Here is a 15,831-nt window from a genome sequence, read left to right on the forward strand (position 1 = left end):
AGCCCAGATGTTTCTTCAGACCTTGTTGGAAATACTCAGACCCTTTGATCTAGAAAGTTGGGCTGGGAATCTCCTGAGACCGCACGCACCTGATCATTGGCTGGAAAAAAAAAAGATTCAAAGAAGCAGCTTTGCTCTGTGTTTTGGTGCTTCCAGGCCTTTCCAGGATTGAGAAGTGCAACTGCGGCCAGGTCTACACTACAGCCCTATATGTTGCTCGGGAGTGTGAAAAATACACACCCCTGAGTGACACACCAACCCGTGTAGACAGCGTTATTTTGGCAGGAGAGCTTCTCTGGTCAACATAGCTACTGCCTCTCAGGGAGGTGAATTAACCACGCTGATGGGAGAAGCTCTCCTGTCGGCACAGGAGCATCTTCACTAAAGCGTCTTCAATGTACGTGAAGACCAGCCCTGAAAAATTGAAAAACAAACTTAAAAAAGAATTGACAAATCTGTTTGTAATCTCCAGGGTAGTTTGATTTGGGAGAAGAACTTTGGGTTGCTTCATCCTAGCTGGGATGATTTAACTGGGACTTGGTCCTGCTTTGAGCAGGGGGTTGGACTAGATGACCTTCTGGGGTCCCTTCCAACCCTGATATTCTATGATTCTATGATTCTATGATTCTATGATCCTTTCTCTTGAGCAGTTCCTCCATCCCTATAGATCAGAGGTTCCCAAACTTTTCTTATTGTGTACCCCCTTTCCAGATCTACTAGTTGCTCGCATACCCCTGCTCTTCTCATCACTGATACTTTGTGTGTTCCTATTAACACTACCTGTCTTTAGCCATCTGCTCATATTTCACTGTTACCCACGGATATAGTTAAAGTGCAATGTATGCAACTGAAAAACCCCCAACCCTGACTAAGTCTGAGCTCAATTAGACTGGACAGTTTCTGGGCAACTGAACACATGCTGTACAGTGACTGGAGATGACGGCTCTGTATGCCTGTGTCTCTGTGTTCTCATTGGTACATCTTGAAGTAAATTAACTACCATATTGTATATAACAAATTCCCATGGAGTTTTAAAGCTTTGTCTGAGTTGCCTATTATGAAAATGCAATAAATAAGGTACTAAGTAAAATCCACCATTACACAATTTCTCCCATGTACCGCCCAAAGATGTCTCACATATCCCCAGTGGTGCGCATACCACAGTTCGGGCCCCCTCTGCCTTTGGCACCATCACCATTAACAAAGACGCTGATGCCACTGCTGGGCATGCTGGACACCCCCTTGCTCCCCCATAGCTGTCAGCGTAACCACTGGTCAGTGTGTGTAACGAGTCCCCATCTTAGCCTGATCCAGGGGGAATGTGAGTCTTACAGCTGTCGGCTAGAGACTGTGGCCCTTGATGTAGAGACTTTAGTGCTGGAGATCCCTGGTGTTGGCCAAGATGGCAGCTGATACATCACCTTGCTGGGGCTATCAGGAGTACAAGCTTGTTTGTGTCGGCAAAGGGAGCAGGTGTGACTTGAAGCAGCCCAGGGCACAAATACATGGAGTATCAAAGGGCTGTTCCACAAAGACACTCCTTGCACCATGTCTAATCTGCCCAGTTCTGTAGTTTCTAGGCCCCATGAGCCAGGCCCCCAGATGGAATTGCTCCATAGATACTGATTTACAGCAGCTGAGGATCTGACCCTAAACCCCACTTCTGTTCTGTGTGTAAGTCAGGTGAGTTACAGGGATTCCCACGCTTCCTACGCCAGTGATTTCCTGCTAAACCACATCCAACGTGACATCGCTAGGTCAGAGCATGATCCCTAGGCTGGGTATCAAGCTGTCACCTGGGTCACTCTGGGTCCTGTGCCCTTGGGGCTCTATGTTCTGCTGCTGCCATGATTTTAGGAGTTTCCTGCTGGGGCTGATGTCTCTCCTGTCTCCTTTGCCCGAAGGGTCTCTTCAGGGTGGCTCCTTCTGCATCCAAGTTAAAGAAGCTCAAGGCAGCTCTCGACTGCTGCGTGGTGGATGTGCAGGAGTATTCAGCAGACCCCCATGCCATTGCAGGTAAAGGGCATTGCCACCTAGGCTTTGGTAACAAGATTATGTGCTACTCTAGATGATCCTCTTCCAGTGGAGGATCTCCAAGCAATGCGCATGTTGTACTGGACTCAGCCTGTGCAGTGGGAAGTCCTATTGCCTGAACTTGGTGGGAAGTTTTCCAGCGGAATTATTTCTCTATCCGAAAGTGCTGACTCATTGAAAGCACAATGTGTTTGTGGAAGTGTCGCTTCTGATGACATTTTGTTTAGTAAAAAAGTAGAGTGAAGCTTTCTGACGCAGTCAGGATGCAGCTTTTTGATTGGCCATTTTGAAATGACTTTTTGTTTCCGTTTTTTAAAAAAATGATGGTTAAAAAGCCGAAATTGGAACAAACAATTTCAAATTAACCAAAATGAAACTTTTTGAGCTGAAACCATTTTTTTCCAGAATTTTGTTTCATAGGAAAATTTGGAAATTTGGGGGAGGGGGTTCTCCCATTTCAGAATGGAAAAAATTTTGAAATGGGAGAACGACCTCTGAAATGGAAAACCCATTTTCCCCCAAGTTGTATTAATTTCCCATGCAACTATGCATTTGTGATCTGGTCCTGTCATTTCTGGGCAACAAGTAAAGAGGCAGGGCCCTTCTGTAGGGGCCTCCCATAAGGGTTAAAACTCAGTCTGCTAGGGAGGAGTCTTTTGGTGTTTCTTTATATAGTTTTTTGAGTGACTTGTTCACTAGAGGAAAGTTATTAACAAAGAGTCTGAACTCTGTTGCCCTGTTCAATTCTAAGGTTGAGGAGAAAATTAGAACCATTGAGGAGCCTTATCAATCTGTTAACATCAAGTACTGATTTAACTCTAGACATAGGTAATGTAAAACAATTGTGTTATGCTTTAACTGAATGAATGGACCAAATTGTGCTCTTATGCTACTGTAAATTCTGGAATAACTGTTCTGGGGTTGCATCCAATTTACAACAATGCAGGAATAAACTTTGGTTCATTATCTCTTAACTTTAAAAATATAACGAATGTATGAAAAACAAACTGAGAAGTATAAATGTAACCATATTGGGCATTAAGGAGGGATAGGAAAAATTGTGGATTTGTTTGATGCCAGTTTGGAAATAAAATTTGTCCTCTCCTTAAACACTAAATACATATATAAATTATACATACTAACGTCAGTGCTTCTAAATCTTCAGTTTCCCCTGGAGACATTCGTCAAACTATTCTAGCGTCTCTATTTTCTGTGCTTGTCTATAATCCTGTTCATTGCAGTTGAGGACAAAAAAATAGTTTTGGTTAGAATTGTTGATGAACCCCTGGGTTCAGACTTTCCCTGGTTTATTGTGATGAACAGATTTGCCAGTAAATGTTACATTTAAAAAAATAAATCTAAATGTTAGGACACACACTGTACTTATTCTATTTAGCCAAGTTACCGGTCATGCTAAAGCAACTCAAATTCAATTGTAATAACCATGAGACGCTCCGAAAACATGGTGACGAGTGTGGGATGGGTGGATCGATAATTAGATAATTTTTTATTCTTTTGTAACTGAGTTTCCAACCTGGTTGTTACCAATTCTTCGGTGAACAAAAGGGTTTCTAAATGAGGCCCCTTCCTTACTGGCTTGCTAAATATTGATTTGGTTTGGATAAAACTTTTTGTATTTGCGTCCCCAGTGGGCTTTGAGGCCAAGTTTTTCAAAGACACCTGGATGATTTGGACTCCAAATTCCCATCAATTTTAAGGAGACCTGGGCGCGCGCATCCCATTTGCCGCTTTTGAAAATGCCATAGGTCCGTATGGCGAGATACTGTGGAGTGTTGTGACAGTCGCACACTTCCACTGCATTAAGATGATGTTCCTTTCTTGATCCAAGGTGGTTTCCCTTCTCTTTCCAGACCTGATCTTGGGAGTGCTGAGCATCCTAGGCAGCAGTAATGGCAGTCGCAGTGCAGTCACTCAGTGCTTTGCAGGATTTGTTCCTCAATGACATGCGGGTCTGGTCTTGCTCCCATTGAAGCCAGGGATGCCTCAGTCCAGTGTCACGGGGCAGAAATGGCGAATGTTTGACAAGATTATTAGGATGTTAATCAGTTTTCTTGGCTTTGGTTGAAATCACATTAATGAGGCTGCTGGGCAGAACATACAGCCTGGCCTTTGCGCTTCATTGAAGGGGCTAAAGTCCCATGCCCAGAGACCAGCCAAGATCCTTACCCTTCAACCAGGAAAGCATCCTACTTTGGTACTGACTGGCCAGTGTTCCCTTCTGTCTCCTAGGGGCACTGAAGTCCTATCTCCGAGAGCTTCCAGAGCCTCTCATGACCTTTGAGCTCTATGACGAATGGATTCAAGCTTCCAAGTGAGTCACAAACGCACTTTCCTTTGTCCTTGGCCTCGTCTTCTTCCTCACCACCCACAATGAGCAATCAAAAGTACTGGAGTAAGAGGGGCTGAAATACGTTCTACATACAGCCCATAGGGAGAGGTATCTTCCACGCTGGGAATTGCAGAGCTGCCTGCTGAATGACTTTGTCATGCACCTTCGACCTCTCACCTGTTCTCTTCCTCTGCTAATCCGGCTCTCCAGGGTTCACCCAGAGGCTGCTCAAGACAATCTGAAGCCTAAGGCAAAACATCAGAGTGCTGCCCCGGGCGGTGTCACAGACCAATCTACGGAGAGTGAATTGCAGAGCAATCAAACCTGTAGCACTCTATCTGTCTCGTGTAGACCCTCCTGGTGCAAACTGAAAGGTACCTAGTGTGCATTAATAGAGTCCTGTTTGAAACAGGATGACATCAGCATGAAGTAGGCACCAGCAGGGTCTGCGGAGGTCAGTTAGAGCGCTACATGTTCGAGCTCACTGCAATTCATATCCCTGGTAGACCTGTCTGCAGAGCTGTGTAGCTTCTCCAAGAAATCTGCCTCTAGCTAAAGCAGCACCGGGCATCCTCTCACATCCCAGATGCCTCAGCAGCTTCAAATCACTCCTGATGTTTTCACCTTTGGCCCCCAAATGTGGAACTTTTCCCAAAATTACCCCCGCTCAAGGACGAGGACGGGCAAGCTGGAGTCCTGCAGTGGCTTAAAGTGTCAGAGCTTTAGAGCTTGGCATTCAGAGTTCCTGCAGGGCTAGAAACAGGTGCTTTAGCCCATTCGGAAGGTGAGATTCCTGCTGGGAGAGGCAGCGTGCATGTCAGGTCTTAGTCGTGGAATTTTTGGGTAGTGAAGAGTTGTTCTTTAGAGGCTTATATGGACTCCCTCTGAATTCTGTGTAGTGGGGCTGATGGTAATCTAGCTCTGCAGGGGGATGGATGTGAAAATACAGGTTACATCTCCATGGCTGTGGAACTGGTACCAGTGTGACTAAGTGATGCAAAACTTCCAGAGGAAGGATGGTCTAGTGGCCAGGTGCCAGCCTGAAGCTGGATCTGAACTCAGGTATCCCTTGCTCTGCCACAGATTTCCTGTATGACCTTGGGCTAGTCACTTAGCCTCTATGTGTTCAGTTCCACATCTATGAGATGGAGATGACAGCACTGCTTTGCCTCAGAGTGGGGCTCGAGGAGAAAACATCAAAGTTTGTTAGGCTCTCAGTTCAGTAATGGTGACCGGATAAGCAACCAAGTGCTTGTCTACATGGCAACCTTCTGCTTGCTGCTACTTGAAAGTGTAGTACATCAAACTGCCCTCCAGGCTTCGCACTGCACTGTTGCTGCATCCACATGGGACCCCATGCCTTGCCACACAGTAACTTGCCATGTGGACAAGCCCAGAGGTAGCTAGCTAGACCATCCCCGTGACATGTCCACATAATTAGGGTGACGTGCATGGATCAGAGATGGATTAAGGATAAATCAGGCCCAGATCAACAGAGGTATTTTTATTCTGTTTCCCTCCATCCACTTCAGTCTCCGTCTGTACACAGCCTCTGCAGTCTTGTCTTGGGGATTGCCTTGCAGCTGACCTCTGCTTTCAGTTCAAGACCTACTTCTCATCCCTTACACAAAACACAGATTTCCCTTGTCATAGAAACTCTCTGGACCCTGGAACAAAGTGCAAAGGGGTTCATTCCCTTTGTTGAGGGAGTGCTGGTACCTGAGCCACTGGGAAAACCTGGCCTCCCCCAGCTTGGATCGGATCAGCTCAGAACCAGGGCTCTGATCATGCGTAGTAGCACCATTGCCTCTCTGAAGGACTAACTCGCACTTGCAAATGTGCTCACAAACTTGGTGCCTCCTCCAGAGACAGGGCTGAACTGTGGTGAACAGTCAGGGCCTTGCATTCATTTTTGGGCTGCTCTTTCCTTCAGCATCTGAAAGGGGCATCTCTATATTCACAGCAAATGCAGAAATGCACCAGTCTTGGGCATCTGACCAGCCAGCCACTATAATCATGCATTCCCTCCTGAGGAGGGCAGGGGCCTGGCTGAGTTGGTGGGCTGGAGGCCTTCCAGCTACATTCTCAGTCTCTAATGGTGTCATGCAAGCCTGGAGTTTCTCTCTAAGCACCTGAAATAAATAATAAAAACAAGGCTGGGCTCAGGCACCAACATTTGCACTTACTCTCTACACTGGATGCCCCCAGGCTGGGAGCATTCAAATCTGGAGGGGCTGGCTCTGACTGTTACAAAGACAAGAGCCGTTTGCAAACTCAGGATCCCAGTTCAGATTTCAGATGCGCCCCAGTTCTCAGGGCATTAGGATCTAGGGCCTCATCTCTTCTCAACAGCTGAGCACTCAGAGAAGCGAGCGGCCCAGCTGTGTGGCGAACTGACCAACTAATCCCAAACTACACTTCCTTCCTAGCATCCAGGACCAAGACAAGAGGCTGCAGGCCCTGTGGAATGCCTGCGAAAAACTGCCCAAGGCCAACTACAACAACATCAGGTGTGCGTGTGGGGCAGAGGGCTGGGTCTACATGCAGAGTAGCCAGTGATTTCACTTCAGGTGTAATTTTTAAACCAGTTTTATTAAACTGGTGCCAAAGGCTGTGTGGAGACTCTCACAGTGTGGTTTGAACCAGCCTTATTTTGATTTAACTTAAGTCAGTTAATAAGAGCATCCCATACCCACTGGTGAGCTGGTGTTCTGGGTCCCCGCGCTGTGCTCAGTCCTCAAAGGATATGAGTCCATTACAGCCCCAGGAAGAGAGCTGTAGCTCAGCCTGTAGCAGCTTGTGCTTTTAGCTCTGGAGGTCACGAGCGCACTCCCCGGGGTGTAGGCCAAGCTGGCGGCTGTTGCCCGCACCACCCTTTGCACGGTGGTAACTATTCGGTCTAAAAACCAACTTCAGTTAAACTGGTGCCATTTTCTTGTGTAAACAAGGTCTTAGTGGGAGGGTGGGAGCTTTTCCCTCCTCAGGCGCCTGCCTAATGCCCACTAATGTCAGTGGGGTCTCTGCATGCTTAGCGATACAGGCCCCACCCTGCAGGCTGTTGAGCTCTCAGCTCCCCTTGAAGTTGGGGCTTTTAGCACATCCCCTAGCGAGCGCTGCTGCAGTAAGCAGGGAGCCTGTCTGGTCCCCAGGGGATCTGTTCCGGACGCTGCGCTCTCAGATGCTGAGAGATGGGGAGCTGTACCTTGTTGGGAGTGGGGCTCAAGTAAAGTTAGCCATGTAGGTCAGAGCCTGAACACTCCCAGAGCGGGCCCAGGGCTCATGTCCCGCCACATCCCAATAATGAGCATGAAGGTCCGTGGTGGGGGAGGATCGTAGGGCCCCCTCATCCAGCCTGTTTGTGAACTGAATTTAGTCATGGTGGAAAAGCCCCAAACTCACTTTCCATGGGAGGACGGCAGGCATATCGCCGCGGGGGGGGCTAGCTTCCACCTGCGCCCTCTTGCCTTTCCTGGCCTATGGGAGAAGGGGGATGGGCAGTGGAGACCAATTTCTCAGTCTGCCCAGGATCATAATGCCAGAGCCTTCTTCACCCTGCTCTCCCGCGCTGGCCGTAGACCCTGCACTTTGGGCCACTTGCCTTTTAATATGGGTTGAGCCCTCGTCTCCTAGTACCCATGGAGCTAGCAGCACAGAGGAAGGGGGTCCAGACCACGGCTGCAGGCCCAAGCAACCCTTTGCAGGTCACGGGGCACTGAGACTGGGGACACCTGCCACAAGGCGAAAAAGGCCCCTTCTCTCCCATGTTGTAAGATATTTCACCGGGGATTTTCCAGGGAGTATGGCACCCAACTCCCATTGGATTTCAATAGGATTTGGGCACCTAACCTCCTTTGGTCCCTTTGAAAATCCCTACCTTACTTTACACTAGGAGATACAATGATTAATGAGGAAAACCCTGTAAACTGGAGCTCCAGGCTGTTATTGGGCTGTTCCCCCTAGATCAGGACAAGGTGACTGTTGACTGTAGAGACGTCCATGCCCTCGACACAGGAATTTGCTTTCCCCCCCGTGAGCCACCATCCTCTGAATCTGCCAGCCTTTGGGGCACGCTGCACAGTGCCAGTTGCCCAGGCTTTGGGGAAAGGGCACTTCCAGGGCGGGTATATCAGCCGCTAGGATTTAGCAGTTAGCCCCTGAATAGGATAGGATTTTCTGCTGGATTTCGTTTGTATTACCAAGTGCTGAGACCCCGGGTGTGATCTGATCGTCGACCTTTATGTTCTTAGCAATGGAAATCAATCAGGCTTTGTGGCTAGCCACAAATCCTATTTCCTAGCCTTACAGAAGGGAACTGGTGGGGGTTAGAGAGGGAGGCTGGGACCCTGGATTCTCTCCTCAGGTCTGCCCCCAGATTCACGGGATGACCTGGGACAAATCACAACGGGATTGTGAGGCTTCCTGCATGTTTGAGAGCCGCTTCAAGCCTCTCAAAGGAAGGACGCTGGATGGTAGGCAGTGCAAGGATGTTGATTTCTTGGTGGTTTGCGGCACTCATTGAAGTATTGATCTGGAAGCTACCTCAAAAGAGAGAGGCCAAGGCACCTGCGGCTCAGGGAATAACCTGCATTTGGTGCATGGTTTCGCTGTGAATGTCAGGTGCAGAGGAAAGCAGTTGTGGGGAACATGCGCTGCACCCCATAGGCCCAGGTGACACTCCAGCCTCACCCTCTGCCTCTTGATCACCTCTGCCAGGTACCTAATCAAATTCCTAGCAAAGCTAACAGAATACCAGGATGCTAACAAAATGACACCAAGCAATGTGGCGATAGTGCTGGGCCCCAACCTCCTCTGGCCTCAAACAGAAGGGTAAGTGGAATCCACCGGTGCATGCGTGCATGTAACAGGGTCCCCTCAGTGCCCAATCCACAGGGGATATGTGTCTGTTACAGCTGCTGCTAGGGACCCTTGACATTTTAGCTCAAGCTGTAGCAGCTCAGGCTTTTAGCTCTGGAGGTCCCCAGTTCACTCCCCAGCGTACTGGCTGAGATGGCGGTGGTCACACAAGTACTGGGGAAAGCAGGATAGAACAGTGCCCGGGGTGGGTGAGACGGGTGAACTGATGGTTGCTGCTTCTGTTGCTGTTCTCCTTCAGCCCCATTAGCTCCTTAGCTGAGCACCCACAATTCCTGCTGAAGTCAGTGGGAGCTGTGGGCGCTCAGCACTTCTGGAAATCAGGCCACTTCAGTATGGTGTGTTTTTAAAATCCTTTCCCTAAACTTAGCTAGGACCATAGATGAAAGCACATCCCCTGCCCCACAGAGCTTGACAGTCTAATGACAAGGCACGCTAACGTGAGGCACAAGTGGCCATTCCAGCAGAGGGAGGGTGAAAGGGGAGAGTTTAATCTGAGAAGGAAGGAAGAGTGAGTTGGATGAAGAGGTGGGTTTCCAGGGGCGAGGAGAAGAGGGGGTTCTGGGCCTGTGAGGACAATCAGACTGCCCCGTGTGTCGGGGGCAGCATAGACGGAGGCAGAAGTAGGGAGGTGAAAGGAGAGAACTGGAAGGAGCAGAATCACGGGTCCTGTGTAAATCGATCCCTGAAAGTTCTGCCGGCTCCTTTGAGGTGGAAGGTGCTAGACACGTGAGAACATTGTCATAATGGCTGTGTTAGGGCCTCGACTTGTCACAGGGCTGGGTTAATTTTCTAACCATAGGCTACCTGGCTGATGTGCTTGGTGTTACCCTATTTACTATCTAACATCGGGCATGTCTGCACTACGGGCGCCCCAGCAACAGAGTGTAGCTGCTTCCTACATGGACAAAAAGGCTTTTTCCATCAGTGTAGTTAATCCACCTTCCCAAGCGGCAATTCTTCCGTCGACCAAACCACGTCTGCACCTTGGGTTAAGTCAGCTTAACTATGGCACTCACAGTGTGACATTTTCGCACCACTGTGCAGTGTACCTAGGTCGATCCACATTTTAAGAGTAGGCCAGGGCTCTGTATCAGTTCTGAAGTGCCTCATTCCAGCCTGGAAGTGAAAGCGACCAGCTGTCTGGGCGCTACTGGGAGCATTTCCCAGCATGCCTTTCTGGGATGCGGTGAGAGCGGTGGGGTGCACACAGGGTAGAAAGCAGCTGCTGTGCTGCTAAATAGAGCAAGTGGGGCACACTCAGGTCCCCAGAATGCAGCTGTGGCTTCCCGCTGGAGCACAGCGGCTGGGGAGTTGCCAAACCTGGCAGCAGCAGAGCTGGCGAACGGGCCATGGCCTCCTAACATCAGAGGTCAGTGGAAGGCTAATACTCAGCAGCAGCCCAGAAGCCATGGAGTCAGGCAAGCATCCATCCATCCCTTCTTTTGTGTTGGCCTAAATCCTTCTTTATGGTTAAATCAAGAAACTGGAGGCTTAATTACAGTCCATGCTTCCAAGGGCAGCGGGCTGGGGAAGCCGCTGTGCAATCTGTTCTTGGAGATGCCCTGATTGCAGTAGAACCACGTGAGCCCATATCCCTGCTTTCTGCATGCTCAGTTTCTCCTGGAGCATGGCTTTGGAGCTAATGGTGCCCACAGGAAAAGGAAGTGACGCCATAAACGAATGCACAGTTGGGTTCAGGCTCCTTTAATAACATGATCCGTAAGCTGACCACTCTTCTTGCCGTGATGGCGATGTCCCTACGCTGTAGCTAATGTCCTGCTGCATAGAATTACCCCGTGGGTCAAAGTGTCATGTTGGTAAAAATGTAGGAAACTAGTAGGGAATGATGGGCCAGGTTGTCAGCTGGGAGTAGCAGCAATACAGTGGAGCTCTGCTGATCTACGGCAGCTGAGGATCCATCCCAAAAACGTCACAGTCGTTAAAAAGCACATCAGATGTGATGTGTTCATTTAAAAGCATCTAGGGCTTGAGAGAAGCGCTTTATATTAGAAAGGTAAAGGGAGGGTATCAAGACGAGGGAGGGGAGGCAATGGGTTAGTGCGCTCCTGGGGCTGCCCCTCCAGGCATTTGCATACCTGACATTCGTCACCATTATCGTTCTCTGCTGAGAACTGGAAAAGCCGGGGGGCGGGAGGAAGCTGTAGGGAAGAACTGAGGTGAATCGGCAGAGCTGTGGGAGGGCGCAGATCTGTAATACCAGGCTGGCTGGAGGGTCCCACGGGACTAGCAAGGGAATTGCCAGGCAGGGCTGTGGTGCACTAGCAGAGCTGCGCTGGAAGAGCAGGGGGGACCACGTCAGACGTGGCACGTGTTGGCTTCGGCCAGCGCTATTAACCATCGCATCTGTGAGCCCCAGCCATCGCCGGTGCTGACCTGCTGCTGCCGCCCCCCGTGTGTTGCAGAAACATCACGGAGATGATGACGACGGTGTCTCTGCAGATCGTGGGGATTATCGAGCCCCTCATCCAGCATGCCGACTGGTTCTTCCCCGGAGGTAGGCCGTGCGTCTCCCGCTGGGCGCTGCATGCTTGCGCGGGTATTGGCGTTGGGAGGGAACATAATGGAGCCGGCCTGCCAGCGCTGAGCCTGAGGGGATGGGGGACACAAGAATCCATTCCACAAACCGCCTTGGAGGCCAGTGAATGGGAAAAGGCCTGGACAGTCTCCATCCACTTCCTGGTGACCAGGCACTGATGCCAGAAAACCCGCTGCGGCCTCTGGCACTGCTGGGCAGCGGGACCGGAAGCTGGGTGGGGCGGGCCCTGCAGATGGCCCTCTTTCACCCCGGGGTAGTGCTGGGGCCTTGTAGAGAGAGCTGTGCACTGTCACTGCGCCCGACCTGCTCTGTGATTTGGGCTATGGGACCGCCAGGCCTGCACCTGCCCCAGCTCTGCCCTCCAACTCCACAGCTCTGGTGGCTTAGGAGGAGGTTCTCCCTGCTTGGCCCCACAAGCCTCCTGTGCTCTATGGCCCCGGAAGGCCAAATTACCTCAGACAGAATCCAGGATGGAGCGCAAGGTGGCTGAGACATGTCCGTGGAGCTAGAGAGGGACCCTCACTGCACCTCCAGCCCACTCCAGCCATCTCTCCCCTCCAGCTCCTTACTTGATGGCTTATAGTCTCTATCCCTCATGGAGTCAGTAGCTGGCTGCCCACAAGGCTCGTCCATGTTCCCAGTCACTCCTCCCACCCCATCAGCATGCTCCCTGGTGCTGCTGGCAGTGGGAAGGGTTCTGTGTCTGTACAGAGCCTGGCACAATGGGTCATGACCCACGGGCTTGCTCCTAGGCACGATGCAGACTAGAAATAACAGCAATAACCTCTCACTGCCCAGAGCCCTCTGCCTAGTCTGGTTGCGAGGAGATGCCCCCAAACAACACTGTACTCTCTGCTTCCCCAACCAGACATTGAATTCAACGTGACCGGGAACTACGGCAGCCCCATGCACGTCAACCACAACGCCAACTACAGCTCCATGCCGTCCCCTGACATGGACCACTCCGACCGCAAGCAGCACGACCAGGCCCGGCGCCCCCTCAGCGTGGCCACGGACAACATGATGCTGGAGTTTTACAAAAAGGATGGGTAGGGCCTCTTCGCTTCATTGCCGGGGTTTGTTTTTGGTGTAAGTCTGTTACAATTGTATGAGCCAGAAGAGGCTGTGCCTGACATAGCCTTGGCTGGGAGATCTGCTTGGGACAGGGGCCCATGGGCACCATATCCTGTAGCCTCCACACTAGTGAGCTCAGATGCCTCACTGCCTTGTCACTCCCACCCTCCCCTGCTCCTGACCCCTCCACCCTGTCCGATCAGCTGCCTTTGGGCCATTTTAGATGGGAGCAGACCCATTTCCCCTCCCCCACTTTCACCCCCAGCCTGAAGTAAGTCACGTTGGACACACAAGCTCCACCCAGAGATGAAGGGTTGGGGCAGGAGTCTCTGGAGAGCCCGCTCAGTGGGCAGTGCTCCCGAGCCCTCGTCCTGCAAGGAGCTGGCTTGGAGGCTCTGGAGTGGGAGCAGAGGGTGTTCAGAGGGAAGCGGGCCTGCCATGAATTGTTAGGATGAGTTTTCATCACTGGGGTGTGAGAGGCGCAAGGCAGGCATTTGGGTCTAGCTCAGCCAAGACCAGGGATCCCCAGCCTGCTCAGCAGAGCCTTTTAAGGAAGCCATTGTCCTGCCTTGCTAGTTGTTACGAGTTCCTATGCACTGATGCGCAAACCCTAGAGAAACACAGAGTCCATCCCTCAAAGGGCACCTAGCCCCCCACAGGCCGTCCCCGTGTCACTGAGACAACATGTCTGGCCTGAGAGAGTCACTGCAGATTCAGGTTTGGGAAGGAGTTGGGCATTGCCCCTGGGGGTGAGGGAACAGTGAATACTAAGTAAATGTCCGGGCCAGTCCCCCGAAGCTATGGTCTGTAAATGGACCTGCCCTGGTAGGTTTCCAGGGGCTACCGCAGCGTGAATGTTCCATGATGGGGATTCTTTGCACTTGATCATACCTAAGCACTTCCTAACAATTAATTAATTCGTACGTTTCCCAGTGAGGATGGGCAAGTGTTTTACTCCCCCTCCCCCCTCTTACAGAAGGATGAATGACATGAAGTCAGTTGGGCCATGTCAAGTCAGCGACAGAGCTGGGAAGATCCCAGGAGTCCCTACTCCTCCCCCAAATCTCTCGGTCTAGCCACTAGCAAGCCATCATCCCAGCTTTAGTGTATCTGGTGAGGAAAACAGTTCAGCTGTGTGACAGCTGAATAGGCCAGCTCCGTTGGCATGCACTCCGGTCCCTCTGCAAATCTCTGGGCAGCATTTGCATTTCCCGGTGCACACGGTGCAGTGCAAGCCCCGGAGAGCGGGTGGAATTAGAGCAGAAAGGGCACGCATGCTGAATCAGATTGGGAATATGGCCCAGAACCCTCAAGGAGCGGGACGGAGGCGGGTGAATGAGCACAAAGGGCTGCCCATTGGAGTTGCAAGTTAGGAGCAGCCATACTGGAGAGGCAGGCTGCTGCCTGGCTGGATGACAGCAGCCTACGCGTCAGGATTCTCCACCACCACAGGCAGTCCGGGATCCCTGAATCTCAGCTCTCCAGGCCCCCCGGAGTGCAGGGTCTTGCCCACCAGAGACAAAAATCAAACCTGAAATATCTTAAAGAAAAACTTCTCTCCCTCGCTCCCGCCCCACTTGCACACAGCCCCGTCTCCCTCCCACACACTTTGCACTTACCAAAAGTTCCCATCCATTGAGCAAAACCGTCTTGTGTTTGCAGAATCCTCTGAAGTTTCTTCCAACGCCTTCTTTTCTATTGAACAATCTGCTTGTCCTCCTCCTGCCATAACCAGGATTCAAAGACCAGTCCGCCTTACAGTGTTACCTGGGCCCTCTAAACTCCTTTCCAAACAACAGTTGCTATACCCAATGGAATCTTTTAGCCTTAGTTTTCTTTTACACTAATACTTGTATGTTTCTGTCCATGCAGCCTTAGGAAAATCCAAAGGTACGGTATCCTCTAGTAGCCACTGGACCCTTTTCAGGCCACCTGTGTTCTGAACACCAAGCCAGAGCTGTTCCAGTAGGCAGTGAGGAAGCCAAAACGCTGTTTTTTCGACATTTAGTGATGTCAGGAGGCAAATTCTAAGCTGGTTTCTCCCCTGGTGGATCGGTTTCATGGGGTGTAAGCTCATGCCCAATTTGGTCCGATTAGTGCAATTGCCTTAAGTCCATTGCACTTTCATAACTTTGGGAAAAAATAAGGGCTCACATCCTCTTTTGGAAAAAGAAAAGGAGTACTTGTGGCACCTTAGAGACTAACAAATTTATTTGAGCATAAGCTTTCATGAGCTACAGCTCACTTCATCGGATGCTGTAGCTCACGAAAGCTTATGCTCAAATAAATTTGTTAGTCTCTAAGGTGCCACAAGTACTCCTTTTCTTTTTGCGAATACAGACTAACAGGCTGCTACTCTGAATCCTCTTTTGGAGTGATTCAACAGGAAGCTTCTCCAGCTGGGAGGAATACAACATTGTCACTATCCGGAATGCTCTCCTATTCATTTTGGCTTCTAATGGCCCACTCATGTTTGTGGCTGTTTGGAAAGACCTCCCAGCAGGGTAGCCATTTCCCACTGACACTTTTTGTAGGTGAAAACTTTTGCCACACCTTACAACAGTGCTGCTTGCACAGCTGTACTCACCTTCCCAAAGGTTGTGATGGGCCGCAGCAGCTTCTGAGCGAAACCAACAAGATCTTGGGCAAGTTGTTTCTTTGGTAGCAATCTCTCTTCTGGTGACACTTTTGGCCTCTCCAGAGTTGGGAGGGGGCCTGAGCCAATAACCAAGCCCTAACTTTGATCCTGACCAATGGAGCCTCTGGGCAGTGCCATTGACAATGAAGGCATGTTTGGAGCCTACCTACAAAGTTCTTCTAGGACAGTTCTGACCCTCTACAACCCCTGCTGCCCTGCAAGTTGAATTCCACTGAAGAGCAGTGGGGTTCCCCGGTATAAGAGGAGTTTTTAAAGGGCCAGAACTGGATCTCATCTGAAACA

The 15,831-nt window shown here is 50.5% G+C and overlaps 1 protein-coding gene across 13 annotated transcripts in view; it reads left to right on the forward strand.

Moving 5' to 3' along the window:
• ARHGAP44 (Rho GTPase activating protein 44) overlaps positions 1 to 15,831 on the forward strand; it is a 160,695-nt gene that overhangs the window by 129,208 nt on the left and 15,656 nt on the right. For 8 of the 13 annotated variants that reach the window (XM_043497306.1, XM_043497302.1, XM_043497300.1 and 5 more), the window contains 7 exons: positions 1,905 to 2,016; positions 4,285 to 4,366; positions 6,814 to 6,894; positions 9,098 to 9,211; positions 11,683 to 11,774; positions 12,685 to 12,865; positions 14,763 to 14,780. In XM_043497306.1, the coding sequence (XP_043353241.1) occupies positions 1,905 to 2,016; positions 4,285 to 4,366; positions 6,814 to 6,894; positions 9,098 to 9,211; positions 11,683 to 11,774; positions 12,685 to 12,865; positions 14,763 to 14,780 (680 nt within the window). The remainder of the gene's footprint in view (positions 1 to 1,904; positions 2,017 to 4,284; positions 4,367 to 6,813; positions 6,895 to 9,097; positions 9,212 to 11,682; positions 11,775 to 12,684; positions 12,866 to 14,762; positions 14,781 to 15,831) is intronic. The other 5 variants (XM_043497301.1, XM_038372168.2, XM_043497303.1 and 2 more) reach the window with 1 other exon arrangement.

Source organism: Dermochelys coriacea, chromosome 14 (assembly GCF_009764565.3).
Source record: "Dermochelys coriacea isolate rDerCor1 chromosome 14, rDerCor1.pri.v4, whole genome shotgun sequence".
Classification (NCBI taxonomy): Eukaryota; Metazoa; Chordata; order Testudines; family Dermochelyidae; genus Dermochelys; species Dermochelys coriacea.